Genomic DNA, 20,300 nt, shown 5'->3' with positions numbered 1-20,300 from the left:
CGGGCGCGCGCCGCGGCCGCGGAGGCGCCGCCGCCGGCGCCTGCAGCAGCGCCTGGTGCAGCAGCGGCAGGTGCGGCGCCACGGCCAGCTCCACGCTGCTGCGCTCGCCGCCGCACTCGTCCGCGAACTGCGAACTGATCGCGCCGTCCGCGCCGTCAGCGCCGTCGGCCCCGGCCGCCGCCCCGCCGGCGCCGCCGCGGCACTCACGGGACGGGGTTGTGGTGCAGCAGCGCCAGCAGCACGTGGCAGCCGTTGACGATGGCGGCCGCCCGCGCCGCCGGCGGCGCCGTGAACATGCCCTGCAGCAGGCGCCGCACCGTCTCCTCGCCCGCCAGCCGCTCCACCAGCGCCCAGCCCGTGCGCGCGCTGCAACGAGTCGTCTCGGATCTTTACGATTTAAAGCTCCGAGTGGCTCTCCGACGGTTACGGCCGGGCGTATAGCGTACCGTCACTTGCCATTATAAAAAAAAGGAATTCTCAACAGGTTGTGAGGGCAACCTATCAGAAAATCGAAAATTTTTTTGACCGAAATAACGTTTGTTCGAATTTTCATTACACCGAAAACCGAATTATAACGAAACGGCTATTCTCTCAGAATCTATCGAATGTTTACCGCAAAGACACGATTAGGTTCGGTTAAGTTATGTTTAAAAGAAAAAACATTTTCCTCACAAAATTACTTTCGAGGTTATGAAATTTCGACCAAACGTTATTTCTGGGAAATGCCGTTTCGGACTACTGATAGATGATGATAACCGTTGCGAGACATTGAGAAAGTCACATATTCACTTTCGTTAGCATTAAGTGTAAGGACATTCGCTTCGAGCCAGTCAGTTACGGAGTTAAAACCAAACCGGGCCTGTAAAAATACTTCATTACCATATCACGACTTGTATCATAGGCGTTAGATGCGTAACAATATTGCAATCGGTTAGACAAGAAATAGAATCGGTCCTATTACGCTTCCTCGATTCGTCAAAAACGTTTTAGATAAGAGCACAAACCGCGTGGTGCAGGCGTCGCCGGCGCAGCCATTGAGCACTAGGTCGCAGAGCAGCCCCGCGGCGTTGGCAGAGGCCACGGCGTCCATGCGCCGGCGCCGCTGCGCGCGCCACGTCTCCGCAGCCTCCGCAGCCTCTGCGGCCTCCGCTGCCTCAGCGGCCTCCGCTGCCTCCGCGGCCTCCGTGCTGCCGCCGTTGTCCGCCTCGTTGTTGTTGGCCGCGCTCTCGCCCGCCACGCCTGTGCGACGACGAACGCGAGTGACGCCCGTGCCAGGGCCGAAGCCCGGCCCCAGTCGGGTGGCCGCGTTACCCTTGTCGCCCTGCGGTGCCGCGACGCCGTCGTGCGTGTGGTTGCAGTTGAGCTTCTCGCCGCGCTCGCCCTTCTCGGGCCGCGAGGGGGAGGCCGGGGGCGCGGGAGAGGACGGCCGCGCGGGCGGCTCGGCCGGCTCGGCCGCGTACGTGCCGCAGATTATTTGAATCAGCGACTCCAGGAACTGGTGCTCTTCCAGCCACTGCAAAAGGGGGCCGAGCTGTGATTACGGCTATCACGTGACCGTCGCTTCGCGCGCGCGTCGCCTGCTAGCACGGAAAGCGGGCCGAACCTGCAGATGTATGTTTAAACGTGTTGCTCTGCCTCCTTTAAAACATCACACGAAAAGAGAGTGCCCTTAAAAGAGCCGTCTCAACAAACGCGCGTTTGGAAGATCCCGATCGACTCTTAAAATAAAATGTAAGTCCCTAGTAAACTCGTACGAAAACAGTAATTTAATAAACAAACAAGTACCGACACGATATATGACTAATAAAATGGGGAAATGAGTCACCATTGAATTTAATTGGCACGAGATTACGTACATGACACTATCCAGTAACATGTACTGCCTAGATATTGTATTGTATGATAATATTTTGCTGGTATCTTATGTAGTCCTCAATGATTTTGATTATGACAGGTACAGTTTTCAGGGGACCCATTTTATTTTTAGAACATGGATTAATTAAACTATGCTAGTCATCCGGCATCCGGTGCTTACAAATTAAAAATAATAATTAGTAGCAAATAGAGTTACCTCCATAACAATCTTATTGAAGAGGTCATCGAGGCGGATGAAATATTTGAAAGTGTCAGCAATGGCAGAGGTGGCGAGGTGGCGTAGCAAGTTGGGTAGGAAGTCACGCCGCGATTTGAAGAAATCCAGCACGCGCAGGCACACAATGTGGTATAGGTACCAATCCTTAAATGCATATCATGTACTTTTCGGTACTCGCGTCATTCTCTTATGATTAAATGTTAGTAACAATATGTTATACTACCATGGTATCTCCCAACACTACGTAGTTCCTAAACTTATACAGTACATACACAATTTAAATATTTATGTATTTTTCAATAAAAAGATTTATGTTGCGCATTTTTTAATACTTTTTCAAAGAATTTGCATTTATTTATTAGCAAGCGCTCAGTTCCCTTGTTATTCAGAAGTTTTATACAAGACACTTCACTTACTCAAAAACAACATTTTGTTGTATCGTGTTCTTAGATTTTCGCGATTGTTACACATAGGAAATGAAAACTATTTTTCCGGATTTAAATCGCGTATATTTACAGGTGACATGGTCACGGTTGACTGAGGTGGTACAGTCTTCAACCAGTTATATCTAGTATTGACGCAAACCACCTTATTTTTCCACTATAGGTACAATAGTTATTAATTAAATACCTTATTTTTAATGCGATGGGCTCCCCGGTATCTCCCGTTGTTGCCGATATTTTCATGGAAGACTTCGAGGAGCAAGTTTTACCCATGGCCCCAGCTAGGCCGAAGATTTTCAAACGGTACGTTGATGATACTTTCACAATATTACCTAAAGATAGCATACCCTCTTTCTTGGACCATCTTAATTCTTTTAGTACTAAGATCCAATTTACTATGGAACAAGAGAATTGTGGTACTTTAGCTTTCTTAGATGTTTTAATTAAAAGAAATTCAATAAAAATTTAACTGCCTCAGTGGCTGAACGGTTACCATACCGGACTGCCACGCAGAGGTCCCCGGGTTCGATTCCCAGGCCGGGAGAAATATTTGTATGGCCTGCATTTGTTTCTCTCGTGAGTTTGGGTGTGATTTGTGGTTGTCTATGTGTGTGTCCATGGCACCCGCGACACAGGGTTTCCCTAGTGCGGGGCTATGTTGAGTGTGTGAGTGTGTGCGTTATTATTAAAAAAAAAAAAAAAAAAAAAAAATCCTAATAACACCTTAGGCCATACTGTATTTCGAAAGAAAACTGATGCAGATAGGTATCTCAATGGTAATTCCCATCACCATCTTAGCCAGGTAGCTACTGTGGGCAAATCTTTGTTTCAGAGCGCACATGGTGTCTGCGACAGTAATCATCTGGCAGGGGAACTTCAGCATATAAAGCAAGTCCTACATGCGAATAAGTTGAAGATTCCACGCCAATGCCGCAGGCCCCGTGTGAAACCACCAACAGTCGAGCGAAGACCTGCCATCTAACCTTACATGAGAGGTGTTACAGACAAGATCGGAAGAGTCCTCAGGCGTGCATCTATCAAGACCTATTTCAAGACCCTGAGGAAGATTTCTCAGTTCCTGAGACCCGTTAAATGTAACATCCTCTTACAGGATGTTTACAAGTTTGACTGTGAGTGCGGTCTCTCTTATATTGGACAAACAAAGCGAAGTATTGTACCCGCGTCAAAAAACATATAGCTGATGTCAAACACCGTCGCGTAAACAAGTCTGCCGTCTGCGAGCACGTCATGGATAAACCTACACATTCAATGAAGTTTGACAAACCCCAGGTCCTTGCAAAAGAAGTCCGTTATCTACCCAGAATGCTGCGAGAGGCCATTGAAATTAAAAGACATCCTAATTTCAACAGGGAAGATGGTTTTTCCGTACCACCAGTTTGGGATCCAGTATTTCCTCTAATGAAAAATCCCAAACAGACATAAAACTGCAGTACTAATTAATATGTTTTTTTCTGAGTGTTCGATCTTCGTATTAACAATTATAACAAACTAGTGGAATGATTTCACAAAAAATAATTGAATATCAATTCAATAAAAATTTAAAATAATATCTTTAGTTTATTATAATTTCTATTATTAATTAGTAATAAATTGAACTTAATAAAAATTCATTCAATAAAATAATTTGTAAAACTTAATGTAGCGTAAATTGGAATGTTTTCTTTGTAAAATAAAAAATAAGGTATTTAATTAATAACTATTGTAACTATAGTGAAAAAATAGGGTGCTTTGCCTCAATATTAGGCATAACTGGTTGAAGACTGTACGACCTCAGTCAACCGTGACCATGAGACCTATACAGGGCCCAAAACATTGGTTTGTTTGAAAAAACATAAAATCCGGAAAAAAGTTTCATTTCCAACATTTTGTTGTTTTGGGTAAGATTAAACCATTTTTGAGTAAATATTATTTGTTTTATCAATATTATTATACCTGCTTTGGACTCCGTTCCAGCAGCATTTCAACAGTTTTACTGAAATATGAAGCGAGGAGCGGATTGAGTGGGGGCTCTCTGTTAATGAAATCACAGAGTCTGTTCATCTGCACAGTGTCCAATGATAACCGATCGCTCAGCATAGACAATTGGCTGGTGAGCACCTCACACGCAATGCTAGCATGCCGGTACTGAGACGCAAGCTCCACATTCTTGGAAGGCTCCTCTGTGATCAATGTTATCAGTTCAGCTAGAATTTCTGGTTTTGTCAAGCTGCAAAAATATGATTGTATTTAAGTATCAGTATTGAGATATTTTATTTAAAAATATTGCATTAAAATTAATGAGTGTGAAGTATTCACAGTTTATGCTTGATTCTAAAAATCAAAATGTCTATCTATAACTGTCAACTTTACTGTGACCAGGTGAGTTGAACTATGTAAAATGTTTGCCCTATCCCCAATCAACTATGCAAAATAACTGCATATTGGACAGTGGGTTATAACAAGCAGCTTTCCAATATCTATGGTTAGATCAATATTGTTTAGTTTTATCAAGATTCATTGGCATTTTAGGTAGTTGTTGATTTGAATTACATCATTGGAGGCGTTACATTTTTTCTGCTAGATATTCACCACAATTGTATCCCATAAGCTCAGATCAGTACTATCATAGAGATGCACACAGGTACATATCGATTAAATAATTGAATGAATCAATTTGTTCTATTGAGTCATATTACTGTTTTCTTTACATAACCTATATAAGCATATTTAAAATTTCAATTTAAATCCTCCTTCAAATCCTTACACTTAGATAGTCGTTCAATTGCTATTGAAATGTTCGATGTAATGATCGATTATTCAACTTTAGTTGATTGAACCGAATGTTTTTTTCGAACAGCACTATGCACCATAGGCAAGTCATAGAAGTATAGACGAATAATAACCTCACTTTTGGACTACCATTTTTCAAATATGATTTTACGATGCTATTCAAATGAATATTGTTGGAAAAAGTGATGATATATCAAGTTGAAACCTTCGAAATATTCGTGAGTGTTACTTATTCAATTTATTGAGTGATTGCTTTAGAATTTTAACCAAACAGATTTGTTTACTTTTTGTTCAAAATGGATTGGAACAGACTATAGAGGCAGTTAGGGTAGTGAGGACAGTCAGTCTGTTCCTCTAAGCAATGTTTTCTCTGTATTTCAGTATCCTGGGTGGTCTTATGAACAACACTGTTCTATATTTATGCTATTTTATTTTGATAGTTAATTCATGTTGTTTAAAGACAAAAACATGAAGCTGTTGAACAAATTTACAAAATCATCGATGCATAAACAGCCAATGAATCTTTTCAGTCGAACTTAAAAGAAAATGAAGATCACAACTTTTGAGGTGTTGCTCAAGTGTTTTCTGTACAACGAATTTTGTAGAACGTAGCGGGCAGTACAAATATACTCACAACTGTATTAAGGCTTTGTTGTCGGCCTTGCACTCCTGTAGGATGTCGTCGGCCTCCAGAACTTGCGTCAGAGACACATTCTGCAATAAACACGTACAACATTTAAATTAGCGCGTCTAACTCCACCAAGTTCCACATATCGTTATAAACATATCTCAACTACAAATTACGACCTCTAGGGCTTCTTATAGTCTCTCAATAAGAGTAAATAACGAGAAATATCCACTAAAGTCGCGAGTCAGCCCCTCATAACCATCAATTTTTCTACAAAATACACACCTCTTCCTTGAGAAGAAAATTTAATTCTCTGACTGCAATGTAATTTCCGCTCCAAAACATAATTAAAATTAATAAGTACAATACGTTGAATTATTCTAAATCCATAGAAAAAGTATTATTTTTACAAATTTCAGCGTTCTTCGATAAAAATGCAACGAACGATCGGTTTTCTTTTTGACAGATACATGCGGTGTTGCCAATTTTATATACAGGCATCAAAGTATCTATCTATTGTAAATAAGTTTTTTAGGGCTATGTTCTCATGGAGACAGAAATGGGCAGTGGGTTAAAACCCAAAATAACCCGCCCGGATTTTAATCGGGTTTTTACACAAACTGCTCGGATTCAATCTATTTTTACTCGAAATCAAATTAAACAGCAATATTACAAATAAACGATTATTTAGGTAAATTTGAATGTAAAATTACGACAATTACACATATTTAATGTAATGGTTTTTTTATTGTATGCACTAAAGTGCTGCATAAAATTCTATGTTATGCAGCCTACACCATAAATAGGAACATTAAGAAATGGAAAAAACTTTTTTGTTTGAAAACTAGACAAAACTTAATTATTAAATATTGTACATTTTTTAAATGGACTTATGCTTGATTACTACCTAGCCCTGGAACTATGGTAAACGGGTGCGGGTGGAATAAGCTGGTGGAGCTGCACTCTCACCAAAGTGTAATCTGTAATATAATAAATATAACAGTTTACTTTTCACAGGTAATCATTTAGTTTTTATCTTATTGCATCAAAATTACAAGATCACTAACAACCTTGCAGGACTATACAATTACGGACATCATTTAAACAACAACTTGTTCCATGACTTTTCACAAAACCGTGCCGTTAAATAAAAACAAACTATTAACTAGCCGATTTTTAAAAATTGATATTAGCAGTTAAATTGGAATTTGCACTTGATAACAGTTTAAGTTTACAGTTTGTGCAGTGCATCCACAACACCACAAGTCCTAGAGGTATAAATTTGTATATTTTTATTTTTGTACGAAAGTAAAATCTGATGAATTATTAAAAAAAAATCATGGAACCAAAGTTGTTTTGATGTTTGTAATATGTTATTATTACCTACGTTGTCCTTCGTGGTTCTTAGTAATAATAACTTACAAATTAACCTGTATTAAATACAATTAAGCGAAGTATATAAAACTACAAATAAAAATAAAAATATTCGAGCTAATATATATATTTTTTTTTTTTTTTTTATTAATGGTAAACTAGAAGTATATACATTTATATTTCTAAATTAAACAACGAAGTAAGCTAAATAAGTTTACACTTGTAGAAATAAAGTAACTTAAATAAGTAAGCACTCTAATAAAAAAATATATAGAAATAGAATTTTACAATATAACTTTATAAAAAGACTATCCTAAGAAATAAAAAAGACTTTCTTAAGAAATAAAAAAGAAGTCGCTGAGTAATTTTCTCGCTGTGACAATTTTGGTATTGAAGATATCAATATCTATTTTATTAAGTAGGTTATTGATGTTGTTGCAAGCTCGCAGCAGAAACGAATTCTTTCTGTAATTAGTTGAAGCTATAGGTATGTCAAATACTTTGTTAACCCTGTAATTACGTGTGGGAGTCAAAAAGTTGAGTTTGTATAGTAATTCGAGACAATCAATTATAATTTGAGAAATTTTTAGAATATATGCGCAATCGGATATTTGACGACGCATGTAGAGGGGAAGAATGTGATGAATTTTACAAATGTGCAAGTAATCATTATTATGATATTGTCGCTTAGTTCGGAAACATAAAAAACGAATGAATCTTTCTTGAATACGTTCTATACGCGAAATGTACACCTCATATTGCGGGTTCCAGATCTGTGACGCGTATTCCAGAATACTGCGAACAAACGTACAATACAAGATTTTAACTGTCTTAATATCCCGAAACTCACTAGACCGACGCATTATAAACCCCAGCGCACGTGATGTATTAGTAGCCCTGAAAACATTGTCGTACATGTTAAGAGTATACAAAATAATAAACTAACATACTTATATGTAGAGTCAATAAAGTAATTCAAGTTAAATATTGATAAACAAATATACTTATGATAATTACGTGACTCGACTGAACTAACCGAATAACTTAGCAGGTATAATCCCGTCGTTAAATTTTACACAGATACGATGATAATTTTGATATAAAAAAACTTTTTTAAACGATAAATAAGCTCAATATCCACCTCACAGTCTTGTGGATTCTTACTTATGTACTGGACTGGATAATAATAAAATTAGCATAAACAGAAGTAGTAGAGCTTCTTGTGAAAGAGTTCGTTCAGGGAAGTACTGTATTTATGGCGCCAAGCAGTAATATCAGCATTAGTGTGTTCCGGTTATGAAAGGTGAGGGTGCTGGTGAAATTCCAGGCACGTGGGACTTGTCAACTTATCGGGGTAAACAGAACTCTACTCAATGCTCAAGTCAGGACTTGAGTATGATTTAAAGCACTGAAAATCATACTCCAGTCCTTGCCATTAGGGTCGTATTTCCAGTGCTTGAAATCATACTCAAGTCTGCTCAAGTCCTGACTTGAGTTACCCTGGAATACGACCCTCTAGAATTCTACTCAATGCTCAAGTCAGGATTGCAATTGAAACACGAGCACTGGAAATACGACCCTGCCATTAGGGTGCAATCCTAGTGCAATCCTGACTTGAGCATTGTGTAGAGTTCTGGAATACGACCCTAAGATACTGAACGAAAATGATGGACATGGCGCCAATAAAAAGATTTTATTACGATTCTTATTTTTCGCTGTTGTCCAATCATTACAATTTGCCATTTGCTTTTTTTTTATTTCACGCTAAATAAAACTTCAAAAGGTATTACTAAACTTAAAACACTTATTTTGCAACAGAAGTCGTCATGTTCCTGCAGCTTGGTATTGATTGCCTCTCCAGATCGCGACTGCGTCTTTTTAGAGTCGAGGGCATAATTGCTATTCACAACTGGCCGATCGAAACTTTTGATTTTTCTAATCGGAACAATAGTTGATTTAACCTTTTTTCCATCCTCTAAGGATTTATCTCACAAATCAGAAGGATATATTTAGTAGGAATCAGGTTCATCTTTTCGCTCTACCTAGACTTTTACTTTTTTGGACTACCCGGTCGAATCAAGATCACTCTGGTCGGTTGTGGAATAGTAAATCCGTATCACAATCAAATCGGAATCGATCCGATCGGGTAGCCCACCCGTAATGTTATATATACTATACGCCTCGACTCTGACAAGAAGCAGGTTTCCGATCGGGAGAGGCAATCAAAATCAAGCTGCACATCCGTATAGAGAACGCAGGCGGAGACTGAAAAACAGCACTATGCTGAGGCTTCGTCCTTTTCATCACTCATAGTCATAGCTCCTAATTTATTAGTAGGTGCATAATATCGTGTGATGTTCTAGGTATAGTCTTATTTTATTTTATTTAACACCAAATGAGCCTTCGAATTATATGTATCTAATATTTTTTGAGATTATTTGTGAAATATCTAGTTAGTTAATATCGAACACACAGAAATTGTATAGTATAGTAATGTTCTTATATTGTAATTTATAGAGCGCTCCCGCCGCCGCTTGCTGCATCTTCCTTTTCCTGTTTTGTTTAAATGTAAATGTTGTATATATTGCATTGCTTATTTTAATGCATCGCCCAGTCCGACGGGGCGTGAGTAACTCTAAATTGGGCTTGATTTACAAACGAATGCCCGCGATGTCGTTACTCGTCGTTGTCGTTAAGTATTATGTAATTATTGTAATATTATATTTACACTGCATGTTTCATGGAGAAGAAAGTAAACTAAGCTTATTAAAAATACATTTTTTTACTTTCCAACATGTAATTTATAACATTTATTATTTCGCCCGCAATAACTGCATGGCGAACGCCTCGGCTTCCAGCACTGAAAGCGAACCTGAAAGGTCCTGGATCTTCTTGACTTTGCGCGGTATAACGCTGTCCTGTGGAATGCCTTTGTTCTCCAATAGTTTTCGTTTCGGCGGTCTGAAAAAGAATATTTAAGTGCGTATTCAAAGGGAAGTTAAACTTGGACAGAAAATATAAAACCCCCCCCTTCTTCCTCACCTATGGTATTTCTGGTCCTCGGATTCATCTCCTGTCTCATCATTATCAGATATCACTTGGTCTATATCACTATCACTCTTATACTCATTACTGATTGCCTTTTTATTGTATACGTTGTCAGGGTCTGGCAGCCAGGACAGATCAGGTCCATCAGATTCTGATTGTGATCCAAATTCGTCCTTCTCTCCTTCCTCTTTCCTTTTATTTTTCAGCTTACGTTTCTGCTCCCTGTGCTTTTCTTTTACCTTCTCTCTGAACCTGATCTTGTCAAACTTATCTTCTTCTCGTAATACTTCCTTTGCCTTTTCTATGTCTACTCCACCAACATCTTCATTCATAAATAATTTAGCAGCTTGTGATTTCACATCTTTCTTTTCATCCTCAATAGTTTCACCATCTTCAGTGAACTTTACTTTTGTGTTCACTTTGATCTTCTTTTTAAGTATTTTCTTAGCAACAGCTGCTTTTGTTAAAGGCTTTGTATTTTTTTTGGAAATAATCTGCTTTTCTTCCATATATTCATCGACAACCAAATTATTATCAGTCTTTTTAACTTTTAAGAAATCATCTTCATCGCTATAATCACTATTGTGGAAGTTTAAGTTGGGTATTTCCTTTCTCTTGCTCTTCTTTATTACCTTCTCTGCTGAGATACATCGCACTTCTTTTAGCTCTTTGTCATCTTCTTCAGCAGCATTTTGGCCACAACTCTCAACATCATCAGCTTTTGCGTTCAGTTTGTCAATGACTACATTAGTTTCAACTTTGTCTTCTTGTGGCTTTATGATATTGTTTTGGATTTTATTCTGATGTTTGTACATAAATTTAATTCTTGGAGGAATAATCAATCCAAGAGATTTAGCATAGGCATCTGTATCAAGCATTTGACAACTGAATATGTCCTTGTTCTTCATCAGAGATACAGATTTCACATAGCTGACAAAGGCCCGCTGAGCAGATTGTTTTAATTCAATATTATCTGAAAGCAACCCTTCAATTTTTCTTTGTGGAGTGACTATTTTGGAAGGATCTACTAAAATTTTGTTAATAGGAATTTTTCTCCTTTTTAAATCTTCAATAATTTTCTCCTCATGAGGCAACAACATTAGCAGTCCCTCTCCCTTGCCAAGCACTCCTCTTGCTGTGCGACCAGCCCTGTGTATATAAGTATCCACATCTTCTGGACAATCAACTTGGATCACCCAGTTAACTCTAGGGAAGTCCAAGCCCCGTGATGCCAAATCAGTAGCAAATAGTACTACATTTGATTTTCTGCAAAACTCATTATAAATCTTTTCCCTTCTCTCCTGATGCAAAGTTCCATACAAAGCAAGTAGACTTACACCTGGTCTCAACTTGCAGAACAATTCATATGTGTACTTGACTTGCTTGCATGTTGCCATGAAAACCAAAACTTTTTGTTTTAAATGATTTCTAATAAATGACCATAGTATACCTAATTTCTCATCAATTTCACACACAATATAGCTCTGCTGGAGCGACTCAGGTGTCACAGTCTCTGCTTGCTCATGTGGGGCAACATAGGTAGGGAAAGAAAGACTGAGTCGAGCTAAATCTTTCACTGACTTGGTCTGAGTAGCAGAAAACAAGAGAGTCTGTCTTTCAGGAGGCAAGTTTTCAATAACAGCATTCATTGTAGCTTCAAAACCCATGTCTAGGCATCTATCAGCTTCATCCAAAACAAGAATTTGAAGGTTGTTGCAATGAAACAATGGGTTTTCATCCATGTGTTGCAGCAATCTACCTGGTGTGCAAATGAGTATATTAATTTGATCCATTCTTTTCTTCTCAAATTTCAGGTTTTGGCCACCTATAATAAGCCCAGCAGAAAAATCGTGGAGATATCCAACTTTTCTGAGAGTTTCATATATCTGGTAAGCCAGCTCACGAGTTGGTGATATTACTAAAGCACCTACTCCATCAAACCTGGTCCATTTAGTGCAGAACAATTTCTCTAATACCGGTATGAGAAAGGCCAGCGTCTTTCCTGAGCCTGTTTTTGCTGCTCCAAGGATGTCCTTTCCTTGCAATGCGTAACCAATTGCCTGTCTCTGGATTTCAGTTGGTGTGGTGTAATTACTTTCTTTTAGTCCTTTCAGTGTCTTTTGTGATAGCGGGAAATCTTTAAACGACTTAACTTCATCAGGAACGATCTGAAAATGTTATAAATTACCGCATAAAGCACAGAGATTGGGAATAAAGTTGCAAAGGTTGTTTTAGATACCTTGTCGTATTGTGCTCGCAAATACTGTATAGCCGCATCTTCTTCTGTACTTTTTTTCTTTCTTGATTTGAAGATCTGAACTTTTTTACCTTGCCTTTGTTTTTTCTGTAAAGTACCATCTCGTTTCATGTTGTTTTTTTTCGCACTTTCGTCGCATATAAGCAATATTATAACTTTTATTTGGGTAGGCCTTATGTGTTCATGGATAGCAAACCCACAGAGCGAACCGAACACTATTTATAACCTTTAAATTAAAACAAGTGCGTCAGTCAATGGTCAAGGCACACTTTTGATTAGAACACATGCCACAGACTACATAGTGAACTACGTACATACACATGACACATGTCATCAGTGTTGCCACTTTGCCAAGGGCTTTGACATTCCCTAAGTCGAAAATTGGGCATTCTGAAAAGAAGGCAAGAAGTAAAATACAATAGTAAACAAATTTATTTTGTTAAGCCGGGCATTCATTAGCCAGCTGTAACTGTAGCGTGTAGATACAGTAACGAGATCCTAGTGTATGGCTTGAAACATTCTTCAATTAGACGGTTCACTGCGAACCGCAAGCGCACGTGCACACTATGATTTTTGGTTACATAACATGCAACGGTTACAGTTACAGCTCGCTAGTGAGTGCCCGTACCCGGCTTTATCAAACAAACGTGAAAAATATTTATAAAACAAATAGAATCATATAATTTGGAACAATATTGCCAAGGTAATAAGTAGATTTGTTTGTTGTGCCCCTATGCTTTCAACATCATCATAATTTCGTCAAAGACGTCCACTGCTGGACATAGGGCTCCCCTAGGGGTCACCACAACGGCCCTATTATTTAAATTAAATTTAGTCAATTGCTCTTTCGCCATTATACTTTAATTACATTAAAACATTAACATTAATAAAATTAGTCTTCTAACAAACTGTTAGTTAGAGCATGGATATGCAATCTTTGACATACTGGCCGGTGTGACGTTGAGAGTTATTCTTTTTCAAATTTAAATTAACTTTGTTACCTCGTAGAACTCTCTTCATGTCAAGTTGTGTTTTATTCACGTTATTTTAATAAAAACCTTTAATTAAAATATTTAAATCAGTTTTCTCATTTATTGAAAGAGCCGGAGAAGCTCTATCAGGTTATGGGAACCAGCAGCTACTAAATATTGAGCGAACAGATTTAGTACAAAGAGTGTACGAACGTGATTTTGTGATAAGAGAGATTAATGGTGAGATGAACCAAATTCCTATAATACTCTAATTAGAGAAATGAGTACTATGTCGGGGTCTGAACTTCCTGGGATTGAGAAGTTACAAGGAAGTAGCAACTTTGACAGTTGGAAGTTTGATATTGAGTGCATATTAGTCCATGATGATCTATGTCAATATGTTGAGAGTCCGCCCGCTGCTGATGATCCAATTGCCAAGCGAGGTGATCAAAAAGCACGTACAAAAATTTGCCTACTTATTGAGAGTCCTTATAATAATAATTCATTTATTCGCTTCAAATAAGGTACGGTACATTATACATGTCGATGGTAAAAATTGAATCAGTACTTAAACCTATTCGGCCTTCTTAAATAAAAGCATGCAAATACAATAATCAAATAATACACTGATAAATTAAGACTAAATGTAAAAATAATAATTAGACAAGAAGTTGATAAATTAAAGTTCATTGATTTAATACGAGATGTCATAATCGTGTATGTCATAATTTAAAGTAAATAATAATAATTGTAAATAAAAAATAGTAGTAATGAAAAATTTATGCATCAATTAATTAGTTCTTATATTTTATAAATTCGTAGAATAAAATGATCAAAGAGCCACCTACGCAATTCCTTTTTGAAACTAGTCTATGGAAAAAGCATATAGCGATCTGGGTATAAGATTAAAAAAAATTCCACATTATTTTGGAAACGTTTTGTTTTGGGTATTCTACCAAGTTTCACTTTATTGGGGTTCCTTAGGCAGTTACGCCCTTCGCTGTTAGGAATTTTGATAGATTTCGTCTCATAAATATACCAACTTCGAGTATGTACAGGCATGGGAGGGGGCAATACTCTTAACGTTTTGGAGTGCGGACGACGTGCAACATACGGCGCTACGTTGCAGATGTACCTTGTAAGGTACATGTATGCAAAGCAACAACGATGTATGAGACGTGGAAGAGTCTGAAAGCAGCATATGAGGACAAAGGCATTAACAACAGATGTAGGTTGCTATCGAGCCTGGTGGGCCTAAAGTTTAATATGTTCAATTCGATAATCGAGTATGTAACAGAGCTAATGAGAGTAGCCAATCAACTGTCAAGACTTGTGAAAGAAATTGATGATGAATTGTTAGCGACATTGATGCTACAGGGATTACTAGAGGAGTATATGCCTATGAGGTTGGCATTAGAGAATACTAACATAGCATTAAGCACTGATTATATAAATACAAAACTATTTCAATTAGATGAGAGCAAAGTTTGCGCAGGACCGAGCACTCCAGGGCAGAGTTCGGCACTCACTACAGTGAAAAAGTATAGAAAACCTGTTCAGAGGAACAAACAAAAGAAGATAGTGAATTGTTTCATATGTGAGGGACCAAATAAAGCCTATGACTGCCCGCAGAACCCACGTCATGTATTGACATCTTGGATTGCCAAGACGAGTCATATGGCAACGGAACTGACTTCTGTTCAAGAAAAGAACAATGAATTGAATGATTCCAGAGCATCAACACATATGAGCTACGGGAGAGATTGGATGGATAATTTTATGAAAGTAGGAAGGAAGGTAGAAGTATATTGCGCAAATGGAGGTAAAGGTATTATTATTATTATTTAAACACTTTATTGTACCACAAAGTAACTTACAAATTTTCAAAAACAATTTAAATATTTGTGTACTACGAGCTTATCCCATAAAGAGATTTCTTCCAACTAACATTTGAAAATCTGAGAGGAAAGTTGGTTTTTGGGGTGGCACTAAAAATAGATAAGTAAAGAAATGAAATATACTATACTCAATAAATACACATTCTGGATCAAAAAAGAACCAATTGGGTTCGAAAAGTAAGGAAACTGTTTTTGTTGGCTATTGCGAAGAATCGAAAGGATTTAGATTGATTGATCCTAAAACGAGAGAACTTCATTGAGCACGCACGTGATGTTATTTTTTTCGAAAACCAAATGTATCACAACGTCACAAAATCAAAAGAGAAAATCGTACCAGTAACCATTACTTTAGGGAATGATGATACGCATTACGAACCGTTACAAAACAGAGAAAGTATTCAGCGAGATCAGAAAAATTATGAAGAGTATCTTCAATCAAGTGATAGAGATCATGTTGATGAAGTTACTGAAAGAGTAGACGACGAAGAAGAACAATGGTTGTCATCTGAAGAGGGAACATAAGATTCGAACACATCTGAACCTGTAGTGGTAGAACGGAGATAACCACAGAGAAGAAAACCCACTCAATTTCCTGACTTTATCACCTACCAAGCAGTATCTGAAACAGATGCTCCTACGACAGTGCAAGAGGCATTGTCACGAAGGGATGCAAAGCAATGGTGAGAGGCAATTCAGGAGGAACTGGATTCTTTACACAAAAATAAAACGTGGGTTTTAGTAAAGCCTGAGGAAGCAACCAACATTGTTGATTCGAAATAGATATTTCGAATAAAAAAGGAAGCGGGGAATAAAACCTAACGGGTAACGGGTAAGACTCGTTTGGTTGCACGAGGCTTTAGCCAAAGAAGAGACATTGATTACAACAAGGCGTTTGTTCCTGTTGTGAGACATAGCTCGTTAAGAATGTTGATAGCTTTGGCGGCCAGCCTATGCATGGATATGGATCGCAGCTAAAAGGATCTTGAGATACTTAAAGGGTACCAAGGGCATGGGACTTGTATACTCTAAAGACGTGTCTTGTAGAAATATTCAAGATTTTGCAGACGCTGATTACGCTGGAAATATAATAGACAGGAGGTCATACTCCGGCAACGTGTTTAAGATGGCAAATGGAGCCGTCTCTTGGCAGAGCACCAAGCAAAGATGATGTACAGCCTTATCGACAGCTGAAGCCGAGTACATCAGCTTATCAGAAGCTACAAAAGAAGCCATATTTCTACAGCGATTTTGAATTAAATCACCGTTGTTGAGTTGCCTATCACGATACATATAGATATAGATCAATCTGCTATGGCAGTAGCCCTAAATCCGGTGCAACATCAGCAAACAAAACATGTTGATGTTCGCTATCATTTTATTAGAGAAGCATTAGAAAGGGATACTATAAAGCTCAAGTATTTAGAAACCAAGTGCATGGTTGCTGATGCTTTAACGAAAGCGGTGTTAAAGGGCAAGTATGAGTTTTGCCGTTGAGAAATGGGTGTGTACTGAGTGTTCATGACTGACAAGGTTTTTTGATAGTATAAGGAAAGCCAGATGTAAATAATTGAGGAGTGACAGAGCATAGATGTCAATCTTTTACATACTGGCCGGTGTGACATTGAGAATTATTCTTTTTCAAATTTAAATTTATTTTGTTACCTCGTAGAACTCTTTTCATGTCAAGTTGTGTTTTATTCACGTTATATATAATTTAATAAAAACTAACGTCGGTTTGTTTGAAAAAACAAATATACGCGATTTAAATTCGGAAAAATAGTTTCATTTCCTATTAATAAAAACTTTTATATTATTAATATTTTATTAAAATCAATTTTATCATTTATTGATAGAGCCGGAGGAGCTCTATCACAACGAGTACCTGACAGGACAGCATTTTTTCTTGAAATTTGAATAAAATGACACAATTCTACAAATGTCAAATTCGTCTCTTTGCTCACCGTAGATTGATTGTAAGGTCGGTCTATTGACTGAGATTTGAACTTCACTACGCGGACGCTCGTAACCCGTATGCCTTTTTTGTGTATAAGATCATTGCATCTAATAGTCTGTGGTTCATTGCCTTTTGCGTACCGCATCAACAGCACGCCAAGCCTAAAGTTTTGTTGTTAAAAATATTACTTTATATAATTACAGATTTGTGTAGAAAATCTACTTGGGAAGTAAATGTAATCAATAAAAATTTTTTTTTTCAAGAATTGGCAACGTTCTTAAAAGTTACAAAAATTGACATAAAAAAGTTACCTAAATAATACACAAGAAGATCAATAGTATCAAAAAACATAAGAAATTGATCCTGTGTTATGAACGTAGTTCATAAGTAGTCTATGGTGTTATGTATGAAACTAACCATCTATCTGGCACCACTGCACGTCACAATCCACCATCTTTAGGGTCGTATTCCAGGACACTACTCAATGTTCAAGTCAGGATTTGAGCAGACTTGAGTATGATTTCAAGCACTGGAAATACGACCCTAATGGCAAGGACTTGAGTATGACTTTCAGTGCTCACTTCAATACTCAAATCAGGATTTGATTTAAAACACTAGAAATCATACTTAATTTATTGCCATTAGGGTCGTATTTTCAGTGCTTGAAATCATACTCAATTCCTGACTTGAGCATTGAGTAGAGTTCTGAAATACGACTCTATTTTGTTACTTTCGCCCATAGAGGATAGAAAAAAAATTATTTCACCACAGAGAGAAAAACTGAAGAAAAAGTTGATCGACTCGATAGGTTGAAATAGAGCGTTATGATTTATGCGATCTTTTTTGCCGAATCGATTTTTGCGGAGGTGGTTCTGGCATTGCTGCAACACTGGCTTGCTGAACTGAACGACGCCTATAATATCATTCGCTTCTATTTCCGACATACATAAACAGTCGAGGCCTTTCCGTGGAGGGACGTCTTTTTTGCTTGGAATATTTTGCTTGTCATCGGACGTTAAAATTATTTATTTTGTTAATTTTCTAAATTTCAATTAGATTCTAAGCGTAGTTCGCCAAAGAATAGGTAAGTGGTTGTTATTTATTTTCTGCGTACGACCAAAAAGGAAACCATCTACAGCTGATCGATCACAAACAACAGATTGGGAGTGGGCTTATACCCACCTTGAGCTAGTCTTTCTTTGTTTCGTAGTGCGTAGAAGGATAATCTCAATGATTTCCTTGTTGCGTGATAGATAAAAGAACTATTAGATATTTAGAAAGTTGATAAGTATTTTTTTTCTTGCCATAATATCAAGTCATGGGCTTTCATAACTTCAAAATTTTTTTATAATAAGTAACATAATAGCCATTTGCGACTAATTCGTCACCGCAATTTGTTACATCAAAAGTTGCAAAAATAAGAACTTACTGAGCTCATTCACCCTCCTTACTTTAAAAAAAAATATCTATAAATCATAAAAGTACCTACCAAATTCTTAAAATTGTCGTTATTATGTTATACATAATTTACTCATAGTAGTAGTCGCAAAAATGCAAGAACACATTATTAAAAAAATGGAAATTTCCGTTCCTTAAAAAAAATCGAAATCTCCATTCCATTTCATCGAGTTGCCATCCAGAAACGAAACCCGTCGTTAACAAACTCCATAGGCCGCCACTATTACAAAAAATTAAAGCTCAAGTCAAAATGAACAGGAAGGAAATTGTAGATTTTTATTGGTGTAGGTTTTGGCTTGTTTTATATCACGCTTTATCCAAATAGCACCAACATTTTTGAGGTTTGCTATGAAGATACATAATTTATATGTAATATTCTAACAATAAAATAATTATGAATAACAATACTGCAGGAGGGAGAGAGAGAACATGCATACCTATTATACTTAAAGTTGTCTTTACATAACTCCTACTTAAATAGCCTTCTAGGTATTGATTGTTGATTATTATTGATGTTTTAGATTCAATTATCAGAAACCAGAGGGCTATGTTCTATTTATTCTCGAGTCCTGTTTTTCAAGCTGGGGTACATCCTTCATTTCAGAACAAACCGATTATCATCAATTTCATAAAGCTAAACTTCAAAGTTGGATATGATGTACAATTTTCTGAGTATTATAATATGTATATGCAGATTTTATATTATTATTTATTGTTAACATAACACAAATACATTTTTAGATACACACAAAATTGGCGCCTTAACGTCGAGTTGCAGGGGGTCTACTCTCGATCTCCGTCCGACATTTGTCCGAAACAATTACTGCCAAATAAGCAATACTTGACCAAATGAAAAGACGCGTGTTGCGAATGAAGCTTCATACTGGTGGATACTTGTGTTTTAATTTTGTCGAATATTACTTATTTGACAGTAATTGTTTCGGACGGAGATCGAGAGTAGACCCTCAGACACCAAGTACATTTTTAGTTGTAATTGAATTTGACAAGAGTGACTCACACCTATCAGCCTCATAATGATAATACGATGTCTGTTTTGTGTGTTTTAATTTTGTCGAATATTACTTATTTGACAGTAATTGTTTCGGACGGAGTTCGAGAGTAGACCCTCAGACACCAAGTACATTTTTAGTTGTAATTGAATTTGACAAGAGTGACTCACACCTATCAGCCTCATAATGATAATACGATGTCTGTTTTGTGAAAACACACAGTTAAATAAAATATTGTTTTCTTGTAGGTACAGCATTAAACAAGATGAAGTGTGTGTGCGTACTGCTGACGCTGGTGGCGGCTGCGCAGGCCGTCTCCTTCTTCGATCTCGTACGCGAGGAATGGCAGGCTTTCAAAGTGAGAAACAATTACTATC

The 20,300-nt window shown here is 37.6% G+C and overlaps 3 protein-coding genes across 3 annotated transcripts in view; 1 reads left to right on the top strand and 2 right to left on the bottom strand.

The window, feature by feature from the left end:
- Positions 1-6,376, bottom strand: part of LOC113229704 (serine/threonine-protein phosphatase 6 regulatory subunit 1) — a 21,271-nt gene extending 14,895 nt beyond the window's left edge. Inside the window, 9 exon segments of the mRNA XM_026463387.1 lie at positions 10-103; positions 152-205; positions 207-366; positions 1,005-1,239; positions 1,312-1,513; positions 2,072-2,236; positions 4,489-4,762; positions 5,960-6,039; positions 6,239-6,376. Of these exon segments, the coding sequence (XP_026319172.1) occupies positions 10-103; positions 152-205; positions 207-366; positions 1,005-1,239; positions 1,312-1,513; positions 2,072-2,236; positions 4,489-4,762; positions 5,960-6,039; positions 6,239-6,298 (1,324 nt within the window). The 5' untranslated portion in view covers positions 6,299-6,376.
- Positions 6,377-10,122: 3,746 nt separating this feature from the next.
- LOC113229539 (probable ATP-dependent RNA helicase DDX10) lies at positions 10,123-12,794 on the bottom strand. The gene is made up of 3 exons (XM_026463171.1): positions 12,615-12,794; positions 10,370-12,543; positions 10,123-10,288 (listed from the first exon to the last, which is right to left on the bottom strand). Exons 1-3 carry the CDS (start codon positions 12,741-12,743, stop codon positions 10,141-10,143), a joined length of 2,451 nt encoding a protein of 816 aa, XP_026318956.1. The 5' UTR covers positions 12,744-12,794; the 3' UTR covers positions 10,123-10,140.
- Positions 12,795-18,392: 5,598 nt separating this feature from the next.
- The window catches only part of LOC113229848 (cathepsin L), a 7,587-nt gene continuing 5,679 nt past the window's right edge, over positions 18,393-20,300 (top strand). Inside the window, exons 1-2 of the mRNA XM_026463530.1 lie at positions 18,393-18,539; positions 20,172-20,281. Of these exons, the coding sequence (XP_026319315.1) occupies positions 20,189-20,281 (93 nt within the window). The 5' untranslated portion in view covers positions 18,393-18,539; positions 20,172-20,188. The remainder of the gene's footprint in view (positions 18,540-20,171; positions 20,282-20,300) is intronic.

This window comes from Hyposmocoma kahamanoa, unplaced genomic scaffold (genome assembly GCF_003589595.1).
Source record: "Hyposmocoma kahamanoa isolate Upper Pololo Valley unplaced genomic scaffold, ASM358959v1 62, whole genome shotgun sequence".
Lineage (NCBI taxonomy): Eukaryota > Metazoa > Arthropoda > Insecta > Lepidoptera > Cosmopterigidae > Hyposmocoma > Hyposmocoma kahamanoa.
The sequence above is the reverse complement of the archived record's forward strand: the minus strand, read 5'-3'. Positions and strand labels throughout refer to the sequence as shown.

Bases quoted from the DNA above. Each gene is read 5' to 3' on its own strand.
- LOC113229539 (XM_026463171.1), bottom strand. From the start codon at position 12,743: ATGAAACGAGATGGTACTTTACAGAAAAAACAAAGGCAAGGTAAAAAA. The intron at 12,544-12,614 runs GTATCTAAAACA...TAACATTTTCAG, and splicing joins TGCGAGCACAATACGACAAG to ATCGTTCCTGATGAAGTTAA. The intron at 10,289-10,369 runs GTGAGGAAGAAG...ATTCTTTTTCAG, and splicing joins GAGGACCAGAAATACCATAG to ACCGCCGAAACGAAAACTAT.